We start from the raw sequence: 23,734 nt of genomic DNA on the forward strand, positions 1-23,734 counted from the left end.
TGCACATACCCTCGTTTTGTCCATGATGGTTGCCGTACTTACAGTCATCCGGGCAGTGCGTAAATGCAAATATATATGTTTTAAATGCAAGTTGTTGTAGTAGTAGTAGTTGTTGTGGTGTTGATCGAAATATAAAGCCTGCTACTCTGGGATCTCTGTGGTGTGAATGGCTGCATTCTGGGATCCTCGAGTTTCCTCTGGGATCGCTGTGGGGTGACTGTGTTCACTCTGGGATCCCTGGGTGCACTCTGGGATCAATCTGTGGGCCAAGGTGCACTCTGGGGTCACAGATTTCACTGGGAGATTCTGCGGTCACTGTGGTATCACTGCGGACACTCTGCGCGGTGCTTTCCAACATTTTGTCCAAGATGGCCGCCGTACTTTCCGCTATTTTGTCCAAGATGCCGCCGTGCTGGTCATGTGCAATTACATCTATACATATATATGTATTTGCACACGACCAGCACGGCGGCATCTTGGACAAAATAGCGGAAAGTACGGAGGTAGGCACCCCAGAGTGATCCCAGAGTGGCAGTCGTTAAATGTAGACGACGACGACGACGACAACAACAACTTGTATTCATCACATATATCTATATATAATGAATGAGGGTTGTTGTTGTTATTGTTGTTGTCGTCGTCGTCAAAATATAAAGACTGCCACTCTGGGATCCCTCTGGGGTGCCTATTGCCTCCCCGAGAGGGGACCGACCGAGGTCTCCCCCAGAGGGGACCGACCGAGTCCTCCCTCAGAGGGGACCGACCGAGGTCTCCTCCACAGGCTGCACCCAAACAAGGCCAACGTGAGTTCGGTCTGTTAATTGCCCTGGGGTTTAATTTCCTCTCTGGGCCCTGGTTTTGGGGACTCGGTTTAACATGTTCCTGTTCGAATGTGGCCTATGTCTAGAAATGAATGATGCCTAATATTGCTCACTGAACTGTCTTACATCACCCTGTTCAGATTGAATGAGTTCATCTCACCGACCATTAATTTGGATACCCACAAGCAACTGAGTGAATGGATGAACGCTTTCTCACCAAATCTTCAAAGAAGTCAGAGAGAAAATCATGGACAACAGCGATTTATTGACTTGGCATTCATAATTATGATGATTTAAACATTGAGTACACCAATAATAAGTACATAAAACAGTTGTGGAAAGGGTCATCCAGCAATTTTAATAACATAATTATTATGCAGATACTTAACACATTGAACAACTGATTGTTAAAGCAGCTGAGAGTATCACCGTAATTCAGCATTGGCTGGATCACTGATTATCACATTATAGTTCAGATCAGTATCTGACACGACTGCGGATCGGTGAGATTAATTTTGGATTCACTATTTAGATATCTGATAATTTAACCCCATTCGATCGCCAGGCTAGAGAATAGATTAGAGAATAAATTCACCTCGGGCGTTAGAGCAAAACGGGCGATAGCGAATTGGCATCTCGTTTTCCACTCTGCCTGATGATATTCTCCATTGACTGTTGCTTTCACCGATGTGATGTTAAACCAGGGCCTACTTTGTCTGTTTCAGTGGACGGAACAGATCCAGCGACATGAACACCAGAAGAGATGGGGAGTCCCCTGGTGTTCCGATCAACATTCATCCAACTTTGACCAGGTGTCCCACTGCAGCCCAGACTGAGCCTCACCCTCGGCCCTTCCTGTTTCTACATTGACCCAGTGTCCCATTGCAGCACAGGCTGAGCCCCACCCTGGGCCTTTCCTGTCTGCACATTGACCCAGTGTCCCACTGCAGCCCAGACTAAGCCCCACCCTGGGCCCTTCCTGTCTGTACATTGACCCGGCGTCCCACTGCAGCCCAGACTGAGCCCCATTCTGGGCCTTTACTGTCTGGACATTGACCCAGTGACCCACTGCAGCCCAGACTGAGCCCCACCCTGGGCCCTTCCTGTCCGTACATTGACCCAGTGCCCCACTGCAGCCCAGAATGAGCCCTATCCTGGACCCTTCCTGTCTGTACATTGACCCAGTGTCCCACTGCAGTCCAGACTGATCCCCACCCTGGGCCCTTCCTGTCTGTACGTTGACCCAGTGTCCCACTGCAGCCCAGACTGAGCCCCACCCTGGGGCCTTCCTGTCTGTACATTGACCCGGTGTCCCACTGCAGCCCAGACTGAGCCCCATTCTGTGCCTTTACTGTCTGCACATTGACCCAGTGACCCACTGCAGCCAAGACTGAGCCCCACCCTGGGCCCTTCCTGTCTCGACATTGATCCAGTATCCCACTGCAGCACAGACTGAGACCCACCCTGGGCCCTTCCTGTCTGTACATTGACCCAGTGTCCCACTGCAGCCCAGACTGAGCCCCACCCTGGGCCCTTCCTGTCTGTACATTGACCCAGTGTCCCACTGCAGCCCAGACTGAGCCCCACCCTGGGCCCTTCCTGTCTGTACATTGACCCAGTGTCCCACTACAGCCCAGACTGAGCCCCACCCTGGGCCCTTCCTGTCTGTACATTGACCCAATGTCCCACTGCAGCCCAGACTGAGCCCCACCCTGGGCCCTTCCTGTCTGTACATTGACCCAATGTCCCACTGCAGCCCAGACTGAGCCCCACCCTGGGCCCTTCCTGTCTGTACATTGACCCAGTGTCCCACTGCAGCCCAGACTGAGCCCCACCCTGGGCCCTTCCTGTCTGTACATTGACCCAGTGCCCCATTGGGGACCATCCAGCCCCGGATATCCGGCAGAATCAGCGCTGGGGGACCGGGTGACTGAGTCTCGTGACCCTGTCGCTGGGCCTCTGACGTCACAATGGGAGACGACGCTCGCTCAGCTCGAGCTGGGAACCGTTCAAGGGCCGTTGGGATTTTAACCTGGAGCGCGGCCGGTTAAAGGGGAGGGACAGAGAATCGGCCAAAAAAGTTCATATAATGAGACCAGGAATGGTTATAAATTGAAATGTTCATATAATGAGACCAGGAATGGTTATAAATTGAAATGTTCACATAATGGGACCAGTAATGGTTATAAATTGAAATGTTCATATAATGAGACCAGGAATGGTTATAAATTGAAATGTTCATATAATGAGACCAGTAATGGTTATGAATTGAAATGTTCATATAATGAGACCAGGAATGGTTATAAATTGAAATGTTCATATAATGAGAGCAGGAATGGTTATGAATTGAAATGTTCATATAATGAGACCAGGAATGGTTATAAATTGAAATGTTCATATAATGAGACCAGTAATGGTTATGAATTGAAATGTTCATATAATGAGACCAGGAATGGTTATAAATTGAAATGTTCATATAATGAGACCAGGAATGGTTATTAATTGAAATGTTCATATAATGAGACCAAGGATGGTTATAAATTGAAATGTTCACACTTTCACTCTCAGTCCGGGTCTGGTTCCCTGCAGTGATTCCAGGTGTCTCTTTCCGTTTGGACTGAATTGATTCCCCCCCAGACTGAAAGAGATTAAAGATTAAACAGGAAATAAACAAATTGAAAACAGTGTAAATAACAGGGAGACTGGGGTTAATATTTCAATAATAATTACAGACAAATATTACCCATGAAAGGGACTGAATCCCATTGATATTTTATTTATTACATTGAACATTACACAAACACTCACCCGATCCGCTCCAGACTCCTGCAGATCAGTATGAGGGAGCAGAGAGCGGGGACAGATCGGTCTTTGAAGAAGTTTGTTCCCAGGTTCAGATCCGTCAGTGACCGGTTTGTACTGAGAGCGGAGACGAGATCCTCGGTACCAGAATCTGTGAGACCGACATCATACAGACTGGGGATCAGAGAGAGAAATAACAGGAATCAGGTTAAATCCCCAGTGTTTATTAATAACATTATTACTGATACTAATAATAATGTACAGTTTCAGACATCCAGTTAATATAAACACAAGCTCTCACAGTTTGATACTTACTCCAGTTTCTGTATTTTACAGTCCGGGTTCCTCAGAGCCGCAGACAGTCGTTTCACTCCTGAATCTCCCAGTTTATTGTTACCCAGGTTCAGAACCGTCAGTGACCGGTTTGTACTGAGAGCGGAGGAGAGACCCTCGGTACAAGATTCTGTGAGATCGTTATCCCATAACCTGGAGATCAGAGAGAGAGAGAGAGACAGATATGAGCAGAGATAATAGGAATCAGAGTAAATTCTCAGTATTTATTGAATTATTATTGCTTATACTGACATTAATGTATCCTGTTCAGCATCCAGTTATTATAAACACAATCTCACACAGTCTGGTACTCACCACAGTTTCTGTATTTTACAGTCCGGGTTCCTCAGAGCCGCAGACAGTAGTTTCCCTCCGAAATCTCCCAGTTCATTGCCCCCCAGTCTGAATACAAACGGACAGAGAGTGAGAAACAAACTGAATCCAATCCCCGATCTGACAATTTTTCTCTGATATTCCAGGAAACACTGAAAAATCTTCAGGAAATCAAATCCAGATTTCCCTGTCACTGACTATGAATCTTACTCTGCCCAACTCCCCATAATTCAGGGACTGTCAGTAAATGTAATCATTAAATAAACTGCTGTTTGTGTGAAGCCTTTAAATGTCCCTCAGTCCGGTCTCATTCCCCGATGATCAGAATTACCCTCCTGGAGGTCAGTGACCTGTCCCTTCATGTTTGGGGAAACTTGTCTCATTTCTGCTGCTCCTTGAATCCCAGATTTGAAGGGAATGGGGCGATTTTCGATGAATTAAATGATAAAGCGGTGATTACCTTAACTTTATGCAGTATTATATTAATCTGTATAATATCTCGGGGTGAGTTATATTGTGAAACGACGCTAACGGCTGCTGTAAAGTCCGTCCCACAGGATTTCATGTAACAAGGAGAGTTTATTCTGTCCTGTTACAAGTTTTATATACCCCTGTACTCCTAGTTTATAGGGGAGGGGAGTCTCTCTCTTTATTCCCATTAAACTGACTCTACATTTATTTCAGGTGTAACGGGCTACTCAGTTTTTGGGGGATTTTCTGAAGTTCCCTCCCCGAGCGGGACCTCACACACAGGGGGCAGATTATGGGAAATTCCCGGGTTCACTGCCCCTAGTTAACCCAGGAGCCTCCCGCTGTGTGTGGGTCCCCACCGCTGGCCGGTGTGTGTCTGTACTCCTGGCTAATACCCCACAACCCGTCAGATTGGAACATTTTTACCGGCAGATTTTCGTTCCCAAATCCCACTGAAATGTCGGCCTGGATTAATGAGCGAGGGGCCTGAATCCACGACCTTCTGACTCAGAGGCACGAGTGCTGCGAGCTGGGTGAAGAGATGGTGGATGTATTGGAGAGTGTGAAGGGCTGTGTCATTGATGAGTTAAGGTAACTTACTGACGTCCTGCGGGGAAAGCTCAGCTCGCCCACTGACGGTTGACTGCCCGAAATCTGTGTTTTGCTCTTTGTTACTGAATGTTTGGTGTTTCTGCTTCCCTCTCCAACACACATTGACAGTCCGGTGACTGTCACTTGTCCCCACACCTCGGTAAGAGGGTGGGATGCTCCGACACACAGACTGCTGCAGTTAGTGTCGGTCTCCGTGTCAGGAACAGTGAGAAGGAGTCTCTTCAATGGACATATCTCAGGCAGTGAGAAAAACAGCAATAAATATCATTTATTGCAATTAAATTATCAGACTCTTTCAGTGACCTGTATTTACTGATCCGATAAAGACTGTAAAATCCCCACTTGTTCACAACGATCCATTTTAGATTCTCCAGTCCTCAGGGAATTACTAACCGATCCTCTTATAATTTGTCATATTTGTGTTGAATCTGCTTCTCTCTGGTTTAACTGAACTGTTTGTTTCCCTTCATGACGGAGCAACAATTCAATCCTTGACTATTCCACAATTGGCCGAACAGTTAGAGACAAATAAACAGTTACCTCAACACCTGGCATTTGTGCAGTGCGGGTCCCAGCCGTTGGAGTCCTTCACTCTGAATGGAGCAGTTCTCCAGATCGAGGACTTTTATTCTATCACAGAGTCCAATGACGTGAGACAGCACCGCATTGTCAATCGGGGTCAGTCGCAATCCACTAAATGTAAGTGTTTCCACAGATCCCACTGTGACCCGAGCCAGTGTTTGATTCTGAGACTCAAACAGGTAGTGGAATGTGTTCAGGAGGTTCCTTTTACCAGTTTCACTCCCTGTGTTTCTAATCTCTCCTTCAACCTTCTCCTTAACCCAGTCAATCACTCCGCAGATTATTTGATGAAGAAATGGACCCAGAAACTCCTCCAGAGGCCGAGCTGACTGTGAGGAGGAGAGACCAACAACGAAACGGAGAAATATCTCAAATCGCCCATCTTCCTTGCTGTGGGCTTCACTGACGAGTTTCCGGATGTCCCCTGGATCTGGAGTCAGGAATTGTGCGAGTGCGGCGACAAACTCTTGGATGGTGAGGTGCGGGAATGTGTAAACCACACTCTGGGCAGAATCATCTCTCTCCAAAAGTTCCATCATGAACCCAGACAGGAACTGGGAAGGATGCAGATTGTACTTGATCAAATCTCCATTTCTAAACACAATCTTCTTCTCGGAGACTCCAGTGAAGGCCATCTCACCGATCTTCAGTAACACATCACGGGGGGATTCAGTCTCTCGGCCATGGTTTTTCAGAATGTTGTAAATATAGTAGGAATATAGTTGGGTGATGGTCTTGGGAACTTGCTGCTGTTTCCTGTCTCTTTGTGTGAAGAAGGGACCCAGAGACAGACCGAGGATCCAGCAGTAGGAAGGGTTGTAACACATGGTGCACAGGAGCTCGTTCTCCTTCACATGTTTGAAAACAGCTGCTGCCACCGCCTGATCTTCAAAATACTTGTTGAAATATTCCTTCCGTTCCTCACCAACAAATCCCAGGATTTCAGCCCAGACACTGATCTCAGCCTTTTCCAATACATGAAGTGCAGTGGGGCGGCTGGTCACTAGCACTGAACATCCTGGGAGCAGCTTGTGCTGTATTAAACTGTACACAATGTCAGACACTTCACACCAGTCTTCAGGATCTGTGCAGATGTAATCAGCCTCTGTATTTCTCCGATTGTCAGCAAAATCGATACTGTCCTTGAATTCATCCAAACCATCGAATATAAACAGTAATCCCTCTGGGTTCTTCCAGAGCTCTCCCAGAATATTCCCAAAGTAAGAATACAGATCCAGTATCAGATTCCTCAGGTTTATTCTGCAGTTAATCGCGTTCAAATCCCGGAATTTAAAACTGAAAACAAATTGAAAGTGTGGGTATATTTTCCCAGTGGCCCAATCATAAACAATCTTTTGTACCATTGTTGTTTTTCCAATCCCCGCGACTCCGCTCACTGCTGCTGAACTCCCAGATCTGGATTTTCTCTGGGAAAAACTGCTCTGGAACAATTGATCAGTTCGGATTTTTTCCAGTTCTCTCCGGAGATGTTTCTCTCTCCACTCTTCATGGTCTCGGCCTCTTGCCAGCAGTTCATGTTCGACAAGTTTCCGATCTCGAACAGTAGAAATGACCGTTAGCTCAGTGTATAGAGTGACCAGCTGGAATATCTTAACCTTCTCCTTTATTAGGATCGTGTTCACTCTCAGTGTTTCAGTTTGGACCCGGAGTGTTTCCTTGTGTTTCTGTTGAACATCTTCAATTAGAACAGACAGAAAGTGGTTCTCAATGTCAGTTGCATTGACATAAAAACAAATTCTCAATCTCACTTTACTATTCAGTGAAATGTTCCGAGATTGAATTCCCAGCTTCAAACGAGGTGTGAGCAGGAAATTAAACTCAGTTGCTGAAAACCTCGCTTGAAGGTGAACAAGGGCTCGGAGAAGTTTCAAATCCTCACCTGATTCTAATACTTACTGAACATGGAGATTTCTATGAAGGTGATATTTTCCCTCTGATGGTTAATACGATCAGCCCTGCCCTGTACTATAGAAATCTCATTACAAATCATCACATCATCCTGGTTATCCAACAGTGCAGGTTCTAATGGATCAATCATTGAAACTGTCAGTGTTGCTGACCTTTTGTGGAAATGGGAAATGCGGTTTTGGGTATCAGTGGGAGAGGGACAGACTGTGAATGAACAGAAGTTCCACTGTTATTGTATCAGACCTCGGGCAGGTTATCTGGGATATTTTGGGCACTGGGAGAGGGACAGACTGTGAATGGACAGAAGTTCCACTGTTATTGTATCAGACCTCGGGCAGGTGAACTGGGATATTTTGGGCACTGGGGGAGGCATAGACTGTGAATGGACAGAAGTTCCACTGTTATTGTATCAGACCTCGGGCAGTTTATCTGGGCATTGTGGGCACAGGGAGAGGGACAGACTGTGAATGGACAGAAGTCCCAATGTTATTGTATCAGACCTCGGGGAGGTTATCTGGGATATTGTGGGCACTGGGAGAGGGACAGACTGTGAATGGACAGAAGTTCCACTGTTATTGCATCAGACCTCGGGCAGGTTATCTGGGATATTGTGGGCACTGGGAGGAAGACAGACAGTGAATCGACGGAAGTTCCACTGTTACTGTATCAGACCTCGGGCAGGTTATCTGGGATATTGTGGGCACGGGGAGAGGGACAGACTGTGAATGGACAGAAGTTCCACTGTTATTGTATCAGACCTCGGGCAGTTTATCTGGGCATTGTGGGCACAGGGAGAGGGACAGACTGTGAATGGACAGAAGTCCCAATGTTATTGTATCAGACTTCGGGGAGGTTATCTGGAATATTGTGGGCACTGGGAGAGGGACAGACTGTGAATGGACAGAAGTTCCACTGTTATTGTATCAGACCTCGGGCAGGTTATCTGGGATATTGTGGGCATTGGGAGATAGAAAGACTGTGAATGGACATAAGTACCATTGATATTGTATCAGACCTCGGGCAGGTTATCTGGGATATTGTGGGCATTGGGAGATAGAAAGACTGTGAATGGACATAAGTACCATTGATATTGTATCAGACCTCGGGCAGGTTATCTGGGTTATTGTGGGCACTGGGAGAGGAAAAGACTGTTAATGCACAGAAGTTCCACGCTGATTGTATTGGACCTCTGGCAGGTTATCTGGGTTTTTGTGGGCACTGGGAGAGGGACAGACTGCGAATGGGCAGAAGTTCCAATGTTATTGTATCAGACCTCGGTCAGGTTATCTGTGATATTGTGGGCACTGAGAGAGGGACAGACTGTGAATGGACAGAAGTTCCACTGTTATTATGTCATACATCGGGCAGGTTATCTGGGATATTGTGGGCACTGGGAGAGGGACAGACTGTGAATGGACAGAAGTTTCACTTCAATTGCATCAGACCTCGGTCAGGTTATCTGGGATATTGTGGGCACTGGGAGAGGGACAGACTGTGAATGGACAGAAGTCCCACTGTTATTGTATCAGACCTCGGGCAGGTTATCTGGGATATTGTGGGCACTGGGAGAAAGACAGACAGTGAATGGACAGAAGTTCCACTGTTATTGTATCAGACCTCGGGCAGGTTATCTGGGATATTGTGGGCACGGGGAGAGGGACAGACTGTGAATGGACAGAAGTACCACAGTTATTGTATCAGACCTCGGGCAGGTTATCTTGGATATTGTGGGCACGGGGAGAGGGACAGACTGTGAATGGACAGAAGTTCCACTGTTATTGTATCAGACCTCGGGCAGTTTATCTGGGCATTGTGGGCACAAGGAGAGGGACAGACTGTGAATGGACAGAAGTCCCAATGTTATTGTATCAGACTTCGGGGAGGTTATCTGGAATATTGTGGGCACTGGGAGAGTGATAGAGTGTGAATGGACAGAAGTCCCACGGCTTTGTATCAGACCTCGGGCAGGTTATCTGGGATATTGTGGGCACTGGGAGAGGGACAGACTGTGAATGGACAGAAGTTCCACTGTTATTGTATCAGACCTCGGGCAGGTTATCTGGGACATTGTGGGCACTGGGAGAGGGACAGACTGTGAATGGACAGAAGTTCCACTGATATTGAATCAGACCTCGGGCAGGTTATCTGGGACATTGTTGGCACTGGGAGAGGGACAGACAGTGAATGGACAGACATTCCACTGTAATTGTATCAGACCTTGGACAGGTTATCTGGGATATTGTGGGCATTGGGAGAGGGACAGACTGTGAATGGACAGAAGTCCCACTGTTATTGTATTAGATCTCGGACAGGTGATCTGGGATATTGTGGGCACTGGGAGAGGGACAGACTGTGAATGAACAGAAGTCCCACTGTTATTGTATTAGATCTCGGACAGTTGATCTGGGATATTGTGGGCACTGGGAGATGGACAGACTGTGAAATGACAGAAGTTCCACTGTTATTGTATCAGACCTTTGACAGGTTGTCTGGGATATTGTGGGCTTTGGGAGAGGGACAGACTGTGAATGGAGAGAAGTTCCACTGTTATTGTATCAGACCTCGTGCAGGTTATCTGGGATATTGTGGGCACTGGGAGAGGGACAGACTGCGAATGAACAGAAGTCCCACTGTTATTGTATCAGACCTCGGGCAGGTTATCTGGGATATTGTGGGGACTGGGAGAGGGACAGACTGTGAATGGACAGACGTTCCACTGATATTGTATCAGACCTTGGACAGGTTATCTTGGATATTGTGGGCATTGGGAGAGGGACAGACTGTGAATGGACAGAAATTCCACTGTTATTGTATCAGACCTTGGACAGGTTATCTTGGATATTGTGGGCATTGGGAGAGGGACAGACTGTGAATGGACAGAAGTTCCACTGCTTTGTATCAGACCTCGGGCAGGTTATCTGCGATATTGTGGGCACTGGGAGAGGGACAGAGTGTGAATGAACAGAAGTCCCACTGTTATTGTATCAGAACTCGGGCAGGTTACGTGGGATATAATGGGCATTGGGAGAGAGACAGACTGTGAATGGACAGAAGTACCACTGTTATTGTCTCACACCTCGGGCAAGTTATCTTGGATATTGTGGGCACTGTGAGAGGAAAAGACTGTTCATGCACAGAAGTTCCACTGTTATTGTATTGTCCGCGGGCAGGTTATCAAGGTTTTTGTGGGCACTGGGAGAGGGATAGACTGTGAATGGACAGAAGTCCCACTGTTTGTGTATGTGACTTTGGTCAGGTTATCTTGGGTATGGTGGGCATTGGGAGACGGACAGACTGTGAATGGACAGAAGTTCCACTGTTGTTGGATCATGATGTGGAGATGCCGGTGATGGACTGGGGTTGACAATTGTAAACAATTTTACAACACCAACTTATAGTCCAACAAATTTATTTTAAATTTCACAAGCTTTCGGAGGCTTCCTCCTTCCTCAGGTGAATTGTTGTGGAAATGAAGTTTTCGAATCCTTCGCATTTGTGAATCGCAGAACAATGCCTGGTGATTGCTGCCCGTTGCCAAGGCAATCACCGTGAGCAGACAGAGAGGTGGTCACCTAAATGGCCACCGAATATACAAACCCCCCCAAAAAAAAAAAGAGAGAGAAAGAAGGAAGGCAGCCAATGACCCGTTATATTATAAACAGATAACATTTGTTCGCTGGTGGGGTTACGTGTCGTGTGACATGAACCCAAGATCCCGGTTATCTGGGATGTTGTTTCCAATGGGAATGGGACAGTCTGTGAATGGACAGAATTCCCACTGTTATTGAATCAGACCTCGGGCTGGTTATCTGGGATATTGTGGGCATTGGGAGAGGGACAGACTGTGAACGGACATATATTAGACTGCTTAACCTCAGCGTTGGGGAAGCTTTTAGAAACGGGACTCGGGTCGGTTATCTGGAGTATGACCGGCAGTTCTTTCGTCACCTAAGCACAGGTAAAGATTACAGCAATTCTGAAGGTACAGAGGGGAATCAGAAAGATGATCCAAATAATTCGATTTCGGGTTGAGGGAAGGGTGAAGGGGTTTATGTATTTTGGTTGGGCAAGAAACTTCGGTATTGAAATGTTTCAATGGAATTCCCAACATTCGTGCAGGAAACAGGCTCACAATCAATGAAATAATTGATAACGAAGAAAATTGAAAGTCAGAAATACGAAGGGAATTCAGGGAAGAACACTAAAGGGCAGTGTAAGTTGGGTCAAGAGATAATTGAACGTGTTCCGATGGATACACTGAGAGGAGGGGTCGGTGGGGTCATCTCTCGAACAGGGACAGGTAGAATTGGGCCAAATGGCCTTTTCCTGTCCCTCATCAGTCTCCTGTTATATTGTGTTTCAGAAATTGTGAAAATGTTTTCACCAATTTACATCTCGATTGAATGTGTTTTTAGAACAGCCCTGTCATATCACCGATTAGTATTAGGATTCGAAATACTGCCCACATCACTCAGTTTGAAGTTTCAGCAGAAAACATTCACAGTTCATTTCAACTGTTCTCCCAATAATTATACTCCTTTGTTTTATTTTGGTCTGAATTTCCTCTAATGAAGGTTTGGGAAATTTAAATATATTTCCATTAGTCATTACATCGGGTCTAAAAAGAATCTTGAGTTAAAGGACTATTCTTTGAGTCGATAAGGTTCTCTCTTTCATTGACATTAGGAAGCTAGCCCATTACTTCCTAATTACCCTGAACATTGTCTTTCCCTCACATTTCTCCATGGCACTGCTGTTTACTTGTGAGCGCTGAAAATCTGGGCAGCACGTCGGAGGTGTGTTTGTAGGCTCAAAGTGTCGGGATCCTGCCAGGTGTGTTTGGGGATTCACAGTGCATCCGGATCCTGTCAGGTGTGTATGGGGATTCACAGTGTATCAGGATCCTGTCAGGTGTGTATGGGGATTCGCAGTGTATCAGGATCCTGTCAGGTGTGTATGGGGATTCACAGTGGATCAGGATCCTACCAGGTGTGTATGGGGATTCACAGTATATCAGGATCCTGCCAGGTGTGTATGGGGATTCACAGTGTGTCAGGATCCTGTCAGGTGTGTATGGGGATTCGAAGTGTATCAGGATCCTGCCAGTTGTGTATGGGGATTCACAGTGTATCAGGATCCTGCCAGGTGTGTATGGGGATTCACAGTGTATCAGGATCCTGCCAGGTGTGTGTGGGGATTCACAGTGTATCAGGATCCTGCCAGCTGTGTATGGGGATTCACAGTGTGTCAGGATCCTGCCAGGTGTGTGTGGGGATTCACAGTGTATCTGGATCCTGCCAGGTGTGTATGGGGATTCACAGTGTATCAGGATCCTGCCAGGTGTGTATGGGGATTCACAGTGTATCAGGATCCTGCCAGGTGTGTGTGGGGATTCACAGTGTATCAGGATCCTGCCAGCTGTGTATGGGGATTCACAGTGTGTCAGGATCCTGCCAGTTGTGTTTGGGGTTCTCAGTGCATCAGGATCCTCCCAGGTGTGAACGCTTTTTCACAACTGTTAGTAATCAGCACCTGGATTAGCTGGAGTAATAAAACATCTGCAAATTTACAAATAATTGAGAACAGCGAATAGTAGCGGATCGCGCAGATGATTTGAAGATTATTAGCAAATCAAAATCTAACTTCATTCTGTTTCCTCCACCCTTTGAACTTGATTCCCAGATTCTGACAATCTCTAAATAAAATGCTACAATCAAACATTCTGATTCTCAGAAGTGAAATAAACGGTTTGAAATCTCCATTTCATCACTTACCTTTCAGGTGACTGGGTATTTCAGATAAACCTCGTCCGATGTTCATATAATCAAATGGATCAGGACCTGTTTAAATCAATGAGCTTTCATGAAATCAGATCTGTGTAATATTATAATAAATTCTGCAGTGTTTCAATCTGAAATTGAACTCAGTGTGTGATTTTAACGTACCAAGTTCCTGAATCTCTTTCAGTATTTTGTCCAATTTGGGTAACCTGTGGTGCATTTTCACAAAGGATTCCCACATCACCCTTCGGGCCCGAGAGCCTTTCTCCATCACCAGATTTAGGAGAAGTTTGGAACTGTCCGCCCTGTTTCCCTCCTTCGCGAGCTCAGTGATTTTCTGTAAAGAAAATTAATGAATATATTGAGGATTGGAGTGAAAGACAAAGACTGAGAATGAGAAGGAAAGGAGCTGCTCCGTGATGTGATCTCCCAGTTTATTTTGAGTGGAGTGGAGTGAAAGACAAAGACTGAGAATGAGAAGGAAAGGAACTGCTCCGTGATGGCATCTCCCAGATTATATTGAGGAGTGGAGTGAAAGACAAAGACTGAGAATGAGAAGGAAAGGAGCTGCTCCGTGATGGGATCACCCACTTTATATTGAGGATTGGAGTGAAAGACAAAGACTGAGAATGAGACGGAAAGGAGCTGCTCCGTGATGGGATCTCCCAGTTTATATTGAGGAGTGGAGTGAAAGACAAAGACTGAGAATGAGAAGGAAAGGAGCTGCTCTGCGATGGGATCGCCCAGTTTATGTTGAGGAGTGGAGTGAAAGACAAAGACTGAGAATGAGAAGGAAAGGAGCTGCTCCGTGATGGGATCACCCACTTTATATTGAGGATTGGAGTGAAAGACAAAGACTGAGAATGAGACGGAAAGGAGCTGCTCCGTGATGGGATCTCCCAGTTTATATTGAGGAGTGGAGTGAAAGACAAAGACTGAGAATGAGAAGGAAAGGAGCTGCTCTGTGATTGGATCTCCCAGTTCATATTGAACACAGAAAGTAATCACTTGGCCGGGTATAGATCCATTCTGTAAACATCTTGCTTCAATCGTTAACTGCAGAAAAAAGTGATGAAATTAAAAGAGAAATCAGCAATATCGCTCTCAGACAGTGAGCAATCACTGAGAATCTATAATAGTTTTAATGGCACTAATTTTCTCTGTCCTTCAGTGTCCAACATGACATGAGATTACTGATTGACAATATGATACTCTTGTTTCTCGCACTTACTTCCTGCTCTCATAATTTGTTGATTTGCCTAAAAATAAAACAGCAGCGAATCAGAACTGAAGTGACAGAGAAGGGACGATCCGAAAGTGAGGGAATCAGCTGGGAAACTGTCTGAGAAATTACCACTCCTGATTTACCAGTGAGGAGAGCCGACCAATAAATCAGTCACTTTTCAGTTCGTAATTAAATGTCTGACACCCAGTTTTCTGCACATCCGCTGTTGGTATGAAACCTCGGGAACCGGGAGCACATATCCAGCAATGGGGCTCGTGTAGTCAGGACTGTCATCAGTAACAACGTATATTTATATAATGCCTTTAATGCAGAAAGATTTCCCAACACTGGACCACTACTGCTTGGATGATGATGAGATGTACAAGATGCGAGAGCCAGAGTAATAAAGAATTCTAGGGGCGCAGGAGGGCTGTAAGGCTGGAGGAGGTTACAGAGATAGGGAGGGACGAGGCTCTGGTGTGGCTTAAACAGGAGGATGGGAATTCAAAACTGAAGGCATTTGAAAACTGTGAAGCAATAGGTGAGCTATCACCGGAGTGGGAGGTGAGCGGGACCTACGGAGGGACAGGGTACAGGCAGCAGCGTTTTGGATGAGCTGAAGTTTTCCGAAGGCAGAGGATGTGAAGCCGCCCAGGAACGCATTGGAATAGTTGAGTCTAGAGGAAATTTCCTCCAATTAAATATTGGAAAGACTAAATCCATCCCTTTGTCACCTGTAAACTCCACTGTTCCAATGCTTTCCTGGCCGGCATCCCATCTTCCACCATCCATAAACTTGAGCTCACCCAAAACTCTGTTGCCTGTATCCTAATTCGCACCACGTCCGATCACCCATCACCCCTGTACTCGCTGACCGACATTGGCTCCCGGTCCGACAAAGCCTCCATTTTAAAATGTCACCGTTGTTTTCAAATCACTCCTTGGCCCTCGCTCCTCCCTATCTCTGTAACCTCCTCCAGCCCCACAACCCTCTCAGATCTCTGCACTTCTCCAATTTTTGCCTTTTGCGCATCTCCAACGGGAATCGCTCCAAAATTGGCAGCCGTGCCTTTAGCTACCTTGCCCAAACTCTGGAAATCCCTCCCTCAACCTCTCTACCTCTCTCTCCTTTCCTTTAAAGACACTCCTTATAACCTACCTCTTTGACCAAGCTCTCCTAATATGTCTTCATGTGGCTTGGTAACAAAATTTATTTGATAATCGCTCCTGTGAAGCGCCTTGGGACGTTTCACTATGTAAAAAGCGCTGAACAAATGCAAGTTGTTGTTACCCTGTCCGTTCTCTGTACAGATACTGAGCGATCCGCTGGGTATTTCCATCTCATCGTATCATTGGTTCAGATTCAAAATATTTGTAGTTTCATCCATTTCTTCCCTATTTGGCCTGTTTCTGTTCTGTAACATTCTATGATTTTAAGATGTGATATTCTGTCAGTTCTGTTATGTTATGTTTAAATAATCCAAACTCATTCGGTGTCTCTCCCACTTACGTGGTACTCTTGTCCACTGAAATGTTTCTCATGCGTCAATACGAAGCTGAGTCCCTCCACCCCCTCTTCAATCGCCTGTTCTAGTCTGTCCCGGTAGAATTTTGTCAACTGGAACAGTTGGTAATCGTCGTACTTTGTCAGGAACTCAGTGATTGCAGTGTTCGGATCTGTGAACAAAAATGGAGAAAACTAAACACATTATCGACATTCTATCCGGGCGGTTACGTTTCCTCTTAAACCAAACGGCTGAAGCCTCCTGTGAGGCACATTATCAAACACCTTCTGAAAAACCATAAACACCGCATGTGCTACATTCCATTGATCTGCACAGAAAATTCTTTAAAAAATAATGTTAAAATATGTCAAATACGAATTGTCCACAGCGAATCCGTCCCAGCCTTCGCCGATCATCCCCTGCACCTTTAAATGTTCACTAATTAGACCTGGAATTACAGATTCGAGGAGTTTGCCCACTGCTGACAGAGACTAATTGGTCTCCAGTTACCCGGTTTACCTTCTCTCTTTCTTGAACAGAGACATTACTTTGGCTCTTTTTAATCCATCAGCACAGTTTTTATATCCAAAGCTTCCTCCCTGACTTCATTTAACTGCATTAGTTGTGGGTCCAGACGCTTCTCCAATTTGGCTATTTGCGTCAGATCCAAATCCTTGTCCAGTTATCGAAAACTCTGGTCCCACATCCTCCTCCAGTACACTTACATTCCCACTAACACCATCAATGTAAGAATCTTCATTAATCGCTCATCTCAATGTTATAACCAGGAAGATTTTGCTCTGAGTCCCTCGTAAACCAAAACCATATGGTCTCATAGATACTGGATCATATCTCTTATGCTTCTGAATTTCCAAATGTGTTTGGAATTATTTGCACATTCACAGACATAACATTTAATCACACCTCCGATTTTGTCGGAAATTTAATCATTCTTCGTTTTCATTTCGACACCAATTACTATCTCTTACTACTTCAAAATAATAACTTTATCTCTCACTACATCAAAATAATAACTTTATCTCTCACGACTTCAAAACAATAATTTTATCTCTCACTACTTCAAAACAATAACTTTATCTCTCACTACTTCAAAACAATAACTTTATCTCTCACTACTTCTAAATAATAACTTTATCTCTCACTACTTCAAAACAATAACTTTATCTCTCACTACTTCAAAACAATAACTTTATCTATCACTACTTCAAAACAATAACTTTATCTCTCACTACTTCAAAACAATAACTTTATCTCTCACTACTTCAAAACAATAATTTTATCTCTCACTACTTCAAAACAATAACTTTATCTCTCACTACTTGAAAACAATAACTTTATCTCTCACTACTTCAAAATAATAATTTTATCTCTCACTACTTCAAAACAATAACTTTATCTCTCACGACTTCAAAACAATAACTTTATCTCTCACTACTTCAAAACAATAATTTTATCTCTCACTACTTCAAAATAATAACTTTATCTCTCACTACTTCAAAATAATAACTTTATCTCTCACTACTTCAAAACAATATCTTTATCTCTCACTACTTCAAAACAATAACTTTATCTCTCACTACTTCAAAATAATAACTTTTTCTCTCACTACTTCAAAACAATAACTTTATCTCTCACTACTTCAAAACAATAATTTTATCTCTCACTACTTCAAAACAATAACTTTATCTCTCACTACTTCAAAACAATAACTTTATCACTCACTACTTCAAAACAATAACTTTATCTCTCACTGCCTCAAAACAATAACTTTATCTCTCACTGCCTCAAAACAATAACTTTACCTCTCACGACATCAAAATAATAACTTTATCTCTCACTACTTCAAAACAATAACTTTATCTCTCACTACTTCAAAACAATAACTTTATCTCTCACTACTTCAAAACAATAACTTTATCTCTCACTACTTCAAAACAATAACTTTATCTCTCACTACTTCAAAACAATAACTTTATCTCTCACTACTTCAAAACAATAATTTTATCTCTCACTACTTCAAAACAATAACTTTATCTCTCACTACTTGAAAACAATAACTTTATCTCTCACTACTTCAAAATAATAATTTTATCTCTCACTACTTCAAAACAATAACTTTATCTCTCACGACTTCAAAACAATAACTTTATCTCTCACTACTTCAAAACAATAATTTTATCTCTCACTACTTCAAAATAATAACTTTATCTCTCACTACTTCAAAATAATAACTTTATCTCTCACTACTTCAAAACAATATCTTTATCTCTCACTACTTCAAAACAATAACTTTATCTCTCACTACTTCAAAATAATAACTTTATCTCTCACTGCTTCAAAACAATAACTTTATCTCTCACTACTTCAAAACAATAATTTTATCTCTCACTACTTCAAAACAATAACTTTATCTCTCACTACTTCAAAACAATAACTTTATCACTCACTACTTCAAAACAATAACTTTATCTCTCACTGCCTCAAAACAATAACTTTATCTCTCACTGCCACAAAACAATAACTTTACCTCTCACGACATCAAAATAATAACTTTACCTCTCACTACATGAAAACAATAACTTTTATCTCTCATGACTTCAAAACAATAACTTTATCACCAACTCGGTAAAAACAATAACTTTATCTCTCACTATCTCAATACAACAAACTTATCTCTCACTACTTCAAAACAATAACTTTATCTCTCACTACTTCAAAACAATAACTTTATCTCTCACTACTTCAAAACATTAACTTTATCTCTCACTACATCAAAACAATAACTTTATCTCTCACTACTTCAAAACAATAACTTTATCTCTCACTACATCAAAACAATAACTTTATCTCTCACTACTTTAAAACACTAACTTTATCTTTCACTACTTCAAAACAATAACTTTATCTCTCACGACTAAAAAACAATAACTTTATCACTAACTAGATAAAAACAATAACTTTAACTCACTATCTCAATACAACAACCTTATCTCTCACTACTTCAAAACAATAACCTTATCTCTCACTACTTCAAAACAATAACTTTATCTCTCACAACTTCAAAACAATAACTTTATCACTAACTAAATAAAAACAATAACTTTATCTCTCAATAATTCAAAACAATAAATTTATCTCTCAATACTTCAAAACAATAACTTTATCTCTCACTACTTAAAAGCAATAACTTTATCTCTCAATACTTCAAACAATAGATTTATCTCTCATTAATTTAAAACAATAACTTTATCACTCTCTACTTAAAAGCAATAACTTTATCTCTCAATACATCAAAACTATAAATTTATCTCTCAATACCTAAAACAATAACTTTATCTGTCACTACTTCAAAACAATAAATGTATCTCTCAATACTTCAAAACAATAATTTTCTCGCTCACTACTTAAAAACAATAACTTTATCTCTCAATAATTCAAAACAATAACTTTATCTCTCATGCTTCAAAACAAAACTATCTCTCACTACTTCAAATCAATAACTTTATATCTCACTGCTTCAAAACAATAACTTTATATCTCAATACTTCAAAACAATAAATTTATCTCTCATTTCATCAAAACAATAACTTTGTCTCTCACTACTTCAAAACAATAACATTATCTCTCAATACTTCAAAAGAATAACTTTAATTCTCAATACTTCAAAACAATAACTTTATCACTCACTACTTAAAAACAATAATTTTATCTCTCACTACTTCAAAACAATAACTTTATCTCTCAATACTTCAAAACAATAACTTTATCTCTCACTACTTCAACACAATAGCTTTATCTCTCAATACTTCAAAACAATAACTTTATCTCTCAATCCTGAAAAACAATATCTTTATCTCTCAATACTGAAAAACAATATCTTTATCTCTCAATACTTCAGAACAATAACTTTATCTCTCAATACTGAAAAACAATATCTTTATCTCTCAATACTTCAGAACAATAACTTTATCTCTCATTACTGAAAAACAATATCTTTATCTCTCAATACTTCAGAACAATAACTTTACCTCTCAATACTGAAAAACAATAACTTTATCTCTCAATACTGAAAAACAATAACTTTATCTCTCAATACTTCAAAACAATAACTTTATCTCTCAATACTGAAAAACAATAACTTTATCTCTCAATACTTCAAAACAATAACTTTATCTCTCAATACTTAAAAACAATAACTTTATCTCTCAATACTTCAAAACAATAACTTTATCTCTCACTACTTCAAAACAATAACTTTATCTCTCACTACTTCAAAACAATAACTTTATCTCTCAATGCTTCAAACCAGTAACTACATCTCTCAATACTTCAAAACGATAACTTTATTTTTCACGACTTCAAATCAATAACTTTATCTCTCAATGCTTCGAAACAATAATTTCTTCTCTCACTGTGTCATACAATAACCTTATCTCTCACTACTTCAAAACAATAACTTTATTTCTCACTGCTTCAAAAATTAACTTTATCACTCAATACTTCAAACCAATAACTTCATCGCTCACTCCTTCAAACCAATAACTTTATCGCTCACTCCTTCAAACCAATAACTTTATCGCTCACTCCTTCAAACCAATAACTTCATCGCTCACTCCTTCAAACCAATAACTTCATCGCTCACTCCTTCAAACCAATAACTTCATCGCTCACTCCTTCAAACCAATAACTTCATCGCTCACTCCTTCAAACCAATAACTTCATCGCTCACTCCTTCAAACCAATAACTTTATCGCTCACTCCTTCAAAACAATAACTTTATCGCTCACTCCTTCAAAACAATAACTTTATCTCTCACTACTTCAACACCTCCTTCCTTTCTTCTTGCTCATAACTTTTCATTATTTCATAAATCTTCTGTTTCTGCTCCAACAATTTTATTAATTCAACTCTCGCGCCTCTGAATATTCCCCACCCTCCAGTCATATCAGCTGAAACCCTTGCCTCCTGCTCGATTCATCCAGTCTGTAAAACAATTGTTGGTCGGTTCAGATTGTGACCGTCCCTTCCCTTCACCCTGAACTCACTCAGTCCCCAAAACCGTGAACCCTTGCCTCCTGCTCCATTCACCCATTCTGTAAAACCATTGTTGGTCAGTTCAGACCGTGACCGTCCCTTCCCTTCTCCCTGAACTCACTCAGTCCCCAAAACCGTGAACCCTTCCCTCCTGCTCCATTCACCCATTCTGTAAAACCATTGTTGGTCAGTTCAGACCGTGACCGTCCCTTCCCTTCTCCCTGAACTCACTCAGTCCCCAAAACCGTGAATCCTTCCCTCCTGCTCCATTCACCCAGTCTGTAAAACCATTGTTGGTCGGTTCAGACCGTGACCGTCCCTTCCCTTCTCCCTGAACTCACTCTGTCCTCAAAACCGTGAATCCTTCCCTCCTGCTCCATTCACCCATTCTGTAAAACCATTCTTGGTCGGTTCAGACCGTGACCATCCCTTCCATTCTCCCTGAACTCACTCTAGATCCCCAAGACCGTGAACCCTTCTCTGCTGCTCCATTCACCCAGTCTGTAAAACCATTTTTGGTCGGGTCAGATCGTGACCGTCCCTTCCCTTCTCCCTGAACTCACTCCAGTGTCCTAAAACCGTGAACCCTTCCCTCCTGCTCCAGCCCTGCAGCCACATATTGACCTGTCTCATATTTCCCTCCTGAAGCGGCCCAGTGTAAATCTATCCGTAGTTCACAACCTGGAGGCCTTGTTTTTTAATCTACTGCCTCGGTCTTAATGTTCACTCCATAATCGTATTTCTAAGCTTGTTATTGGTTCCGACCTTGGCTATTCTCTGCTCTCCTTTTCTTCCCAGAGATGGTCCCGACCCGTTCCTGTGAATTCTTCCCTCTGGCACCAGGGAGGCAACTTGCCATTCGGGCCATGTTCAAGACTGCAGAAGAGCCTGTCTATTCCCCTGACGATAGAATCTTGCACCACTATCGCTCTCTTATTCCTGTGCGCACCTGCCTCTCAGCCCCGCCCCACTCGGGTTAGGGTTAGGGTTAGGGTCCCCCTGCTCCCCGGTCTCACACTGTTACTCAGGAAGACCATCCTCTGAGTCACTGCCTCTATCCACCTTACAGTCTCCAATACCAGGAGTCTATTGGACAGTTCCAGTATTCAGGAGATGCCTCCACCTGTGACTGCACTGCCCCATTAGATGGTCACTCACTTCCCTCTATCCACACAGCATTTGTGCTGTTACCTCTTCCTGTCTGAGCTGATGTTTCCTGTTCGTGATCTGAACTCTTTATAAGGACAGAAAGTCAATTTTGAAGAATTTTCTGAACCTACCTGTGTCAATTCTCATTCTTGTTGAAGATGTTGGATCTTCTCCCCTGTTTGGAGCTTCAGCCATGGTGGTGACAGACGTTCCCAGATTATAATACTCTGTATTAAATATAATATTAATCGGAGGCTTAGACAGAAATATTAAAATGAGCAAGAGAACATTGCCTTGTTAAACATGATAGCAATTACCCCCTCTCCCATCAGTACAACAGCTGTTAGCTCTGAGATGGAGCATTTCCCGAGTGTAATGATCAACACTCCACATCAAGTGTGACACAGACAGCTGCCCAGTGAAATCCAGTGAGCCCTTCTGATCTCCACATCCCAGTTCCAGTCGGGCTCCCGTCGGCCGAGACTCTGCACTGGGAGCGCCCATTGGTAAGATTTGCTTACAGTGCAGGCTAGAACCAGCCTTATTCCTGAGGTAGTGAATATTCTGGAGGAAATTCTGGAGCGGGATCAACATTGATGAACTAAATGACCCGTCACTCGGTTTGACACAGTCTGGGGCAATTGTGTTACTTTCATTCACAAAATTGTGTTGAATATTTTAGATTTGTTGGGTTTCGTTATTAAATTCAGATACTTTATGAATATGATATCTATCGACATACACAATATATAGCTGGGTGTGATTCCTCTGGTCTCTATGGGAAGTGACATTGTCCGTCTGTTCATGGAGATATGTCCTGGTTGGTGCATTTATTAGAATATATTTACCACATCACTCATGGTGTCAGCACCTGACTAATGAGCACTGTGGGAGGTGAGGAAATTTACCATTGATCTAATATTAACACTAATGAGCACTGTAGGAGGTAAGGAGATTTATCACTGTTCTAATATTAACACTATTGTGCACTGTAGGAGTTGAGGAGATTTACCACTGTTCCAATATTAACACTAATGAGCACTGTGGGAGGTGAGGAAATTTACCATTGATCTAATATTAACACTAATGAGCACTGTAGGAGGTAAGGAGATTTATCACTGTTCTAATATTAACACT

The 23,734-nt window shown here is 42.9% G+C and overlaps 1 protein-coding gene across 1 annotated transcript; it reads right to left on the bottom strand.

Annotated features, from left to right (window-relative positions):
- Positions 1-3,371: 3,371 nt before the first annotated feature.
- Positions 3,372-22,792, bottom strand: LOC137317685 (NACHT, LRR and PYD domains-containing protein 3-like). The gene is made up of 9 exons (XM_067980854.1): positions 22,729-22,792; positions 16,399-16,565; positions 13,829-14,000; positions 13,658-13,723; positions 5,913-7,650; positions 4,272-4,358; positions 3,939-4,109; positions 3,630-3,797; positions 3,372-3,459 (listed from the first exon to the last, which is right to left on the bottom strand). The coding sequence occupies exons 1-9, from the start codon at positions 22,790-22,792 to the stop codon at positions 3,372-3,374; spliced, it is 2,721 nt and encodes a 906-aa protein (XP_067836955.1).
- Positions 22,793-23,734: the final 942 nt, after the last annotated feature.

The sequence above is a fragment of the Heptranchias perlo genome, unplaced genomic scaffold (assembly GCF_035084215.1).
Source record: "Heptranchias perlo isolate sHepPer1 unplaced genomic scaffold, sHepPer1.hap1 HAP1_SCAFFOLD_63, whole genome shotgun sequence".
In the NCBI taxonomy this organism is placed as follows: Eukaryota; Metazoa; Chordata; class Chondrichthyes; order Hexanchiformes; family Hexanchidae; genus Heptranchias; species Heptranchias perlo.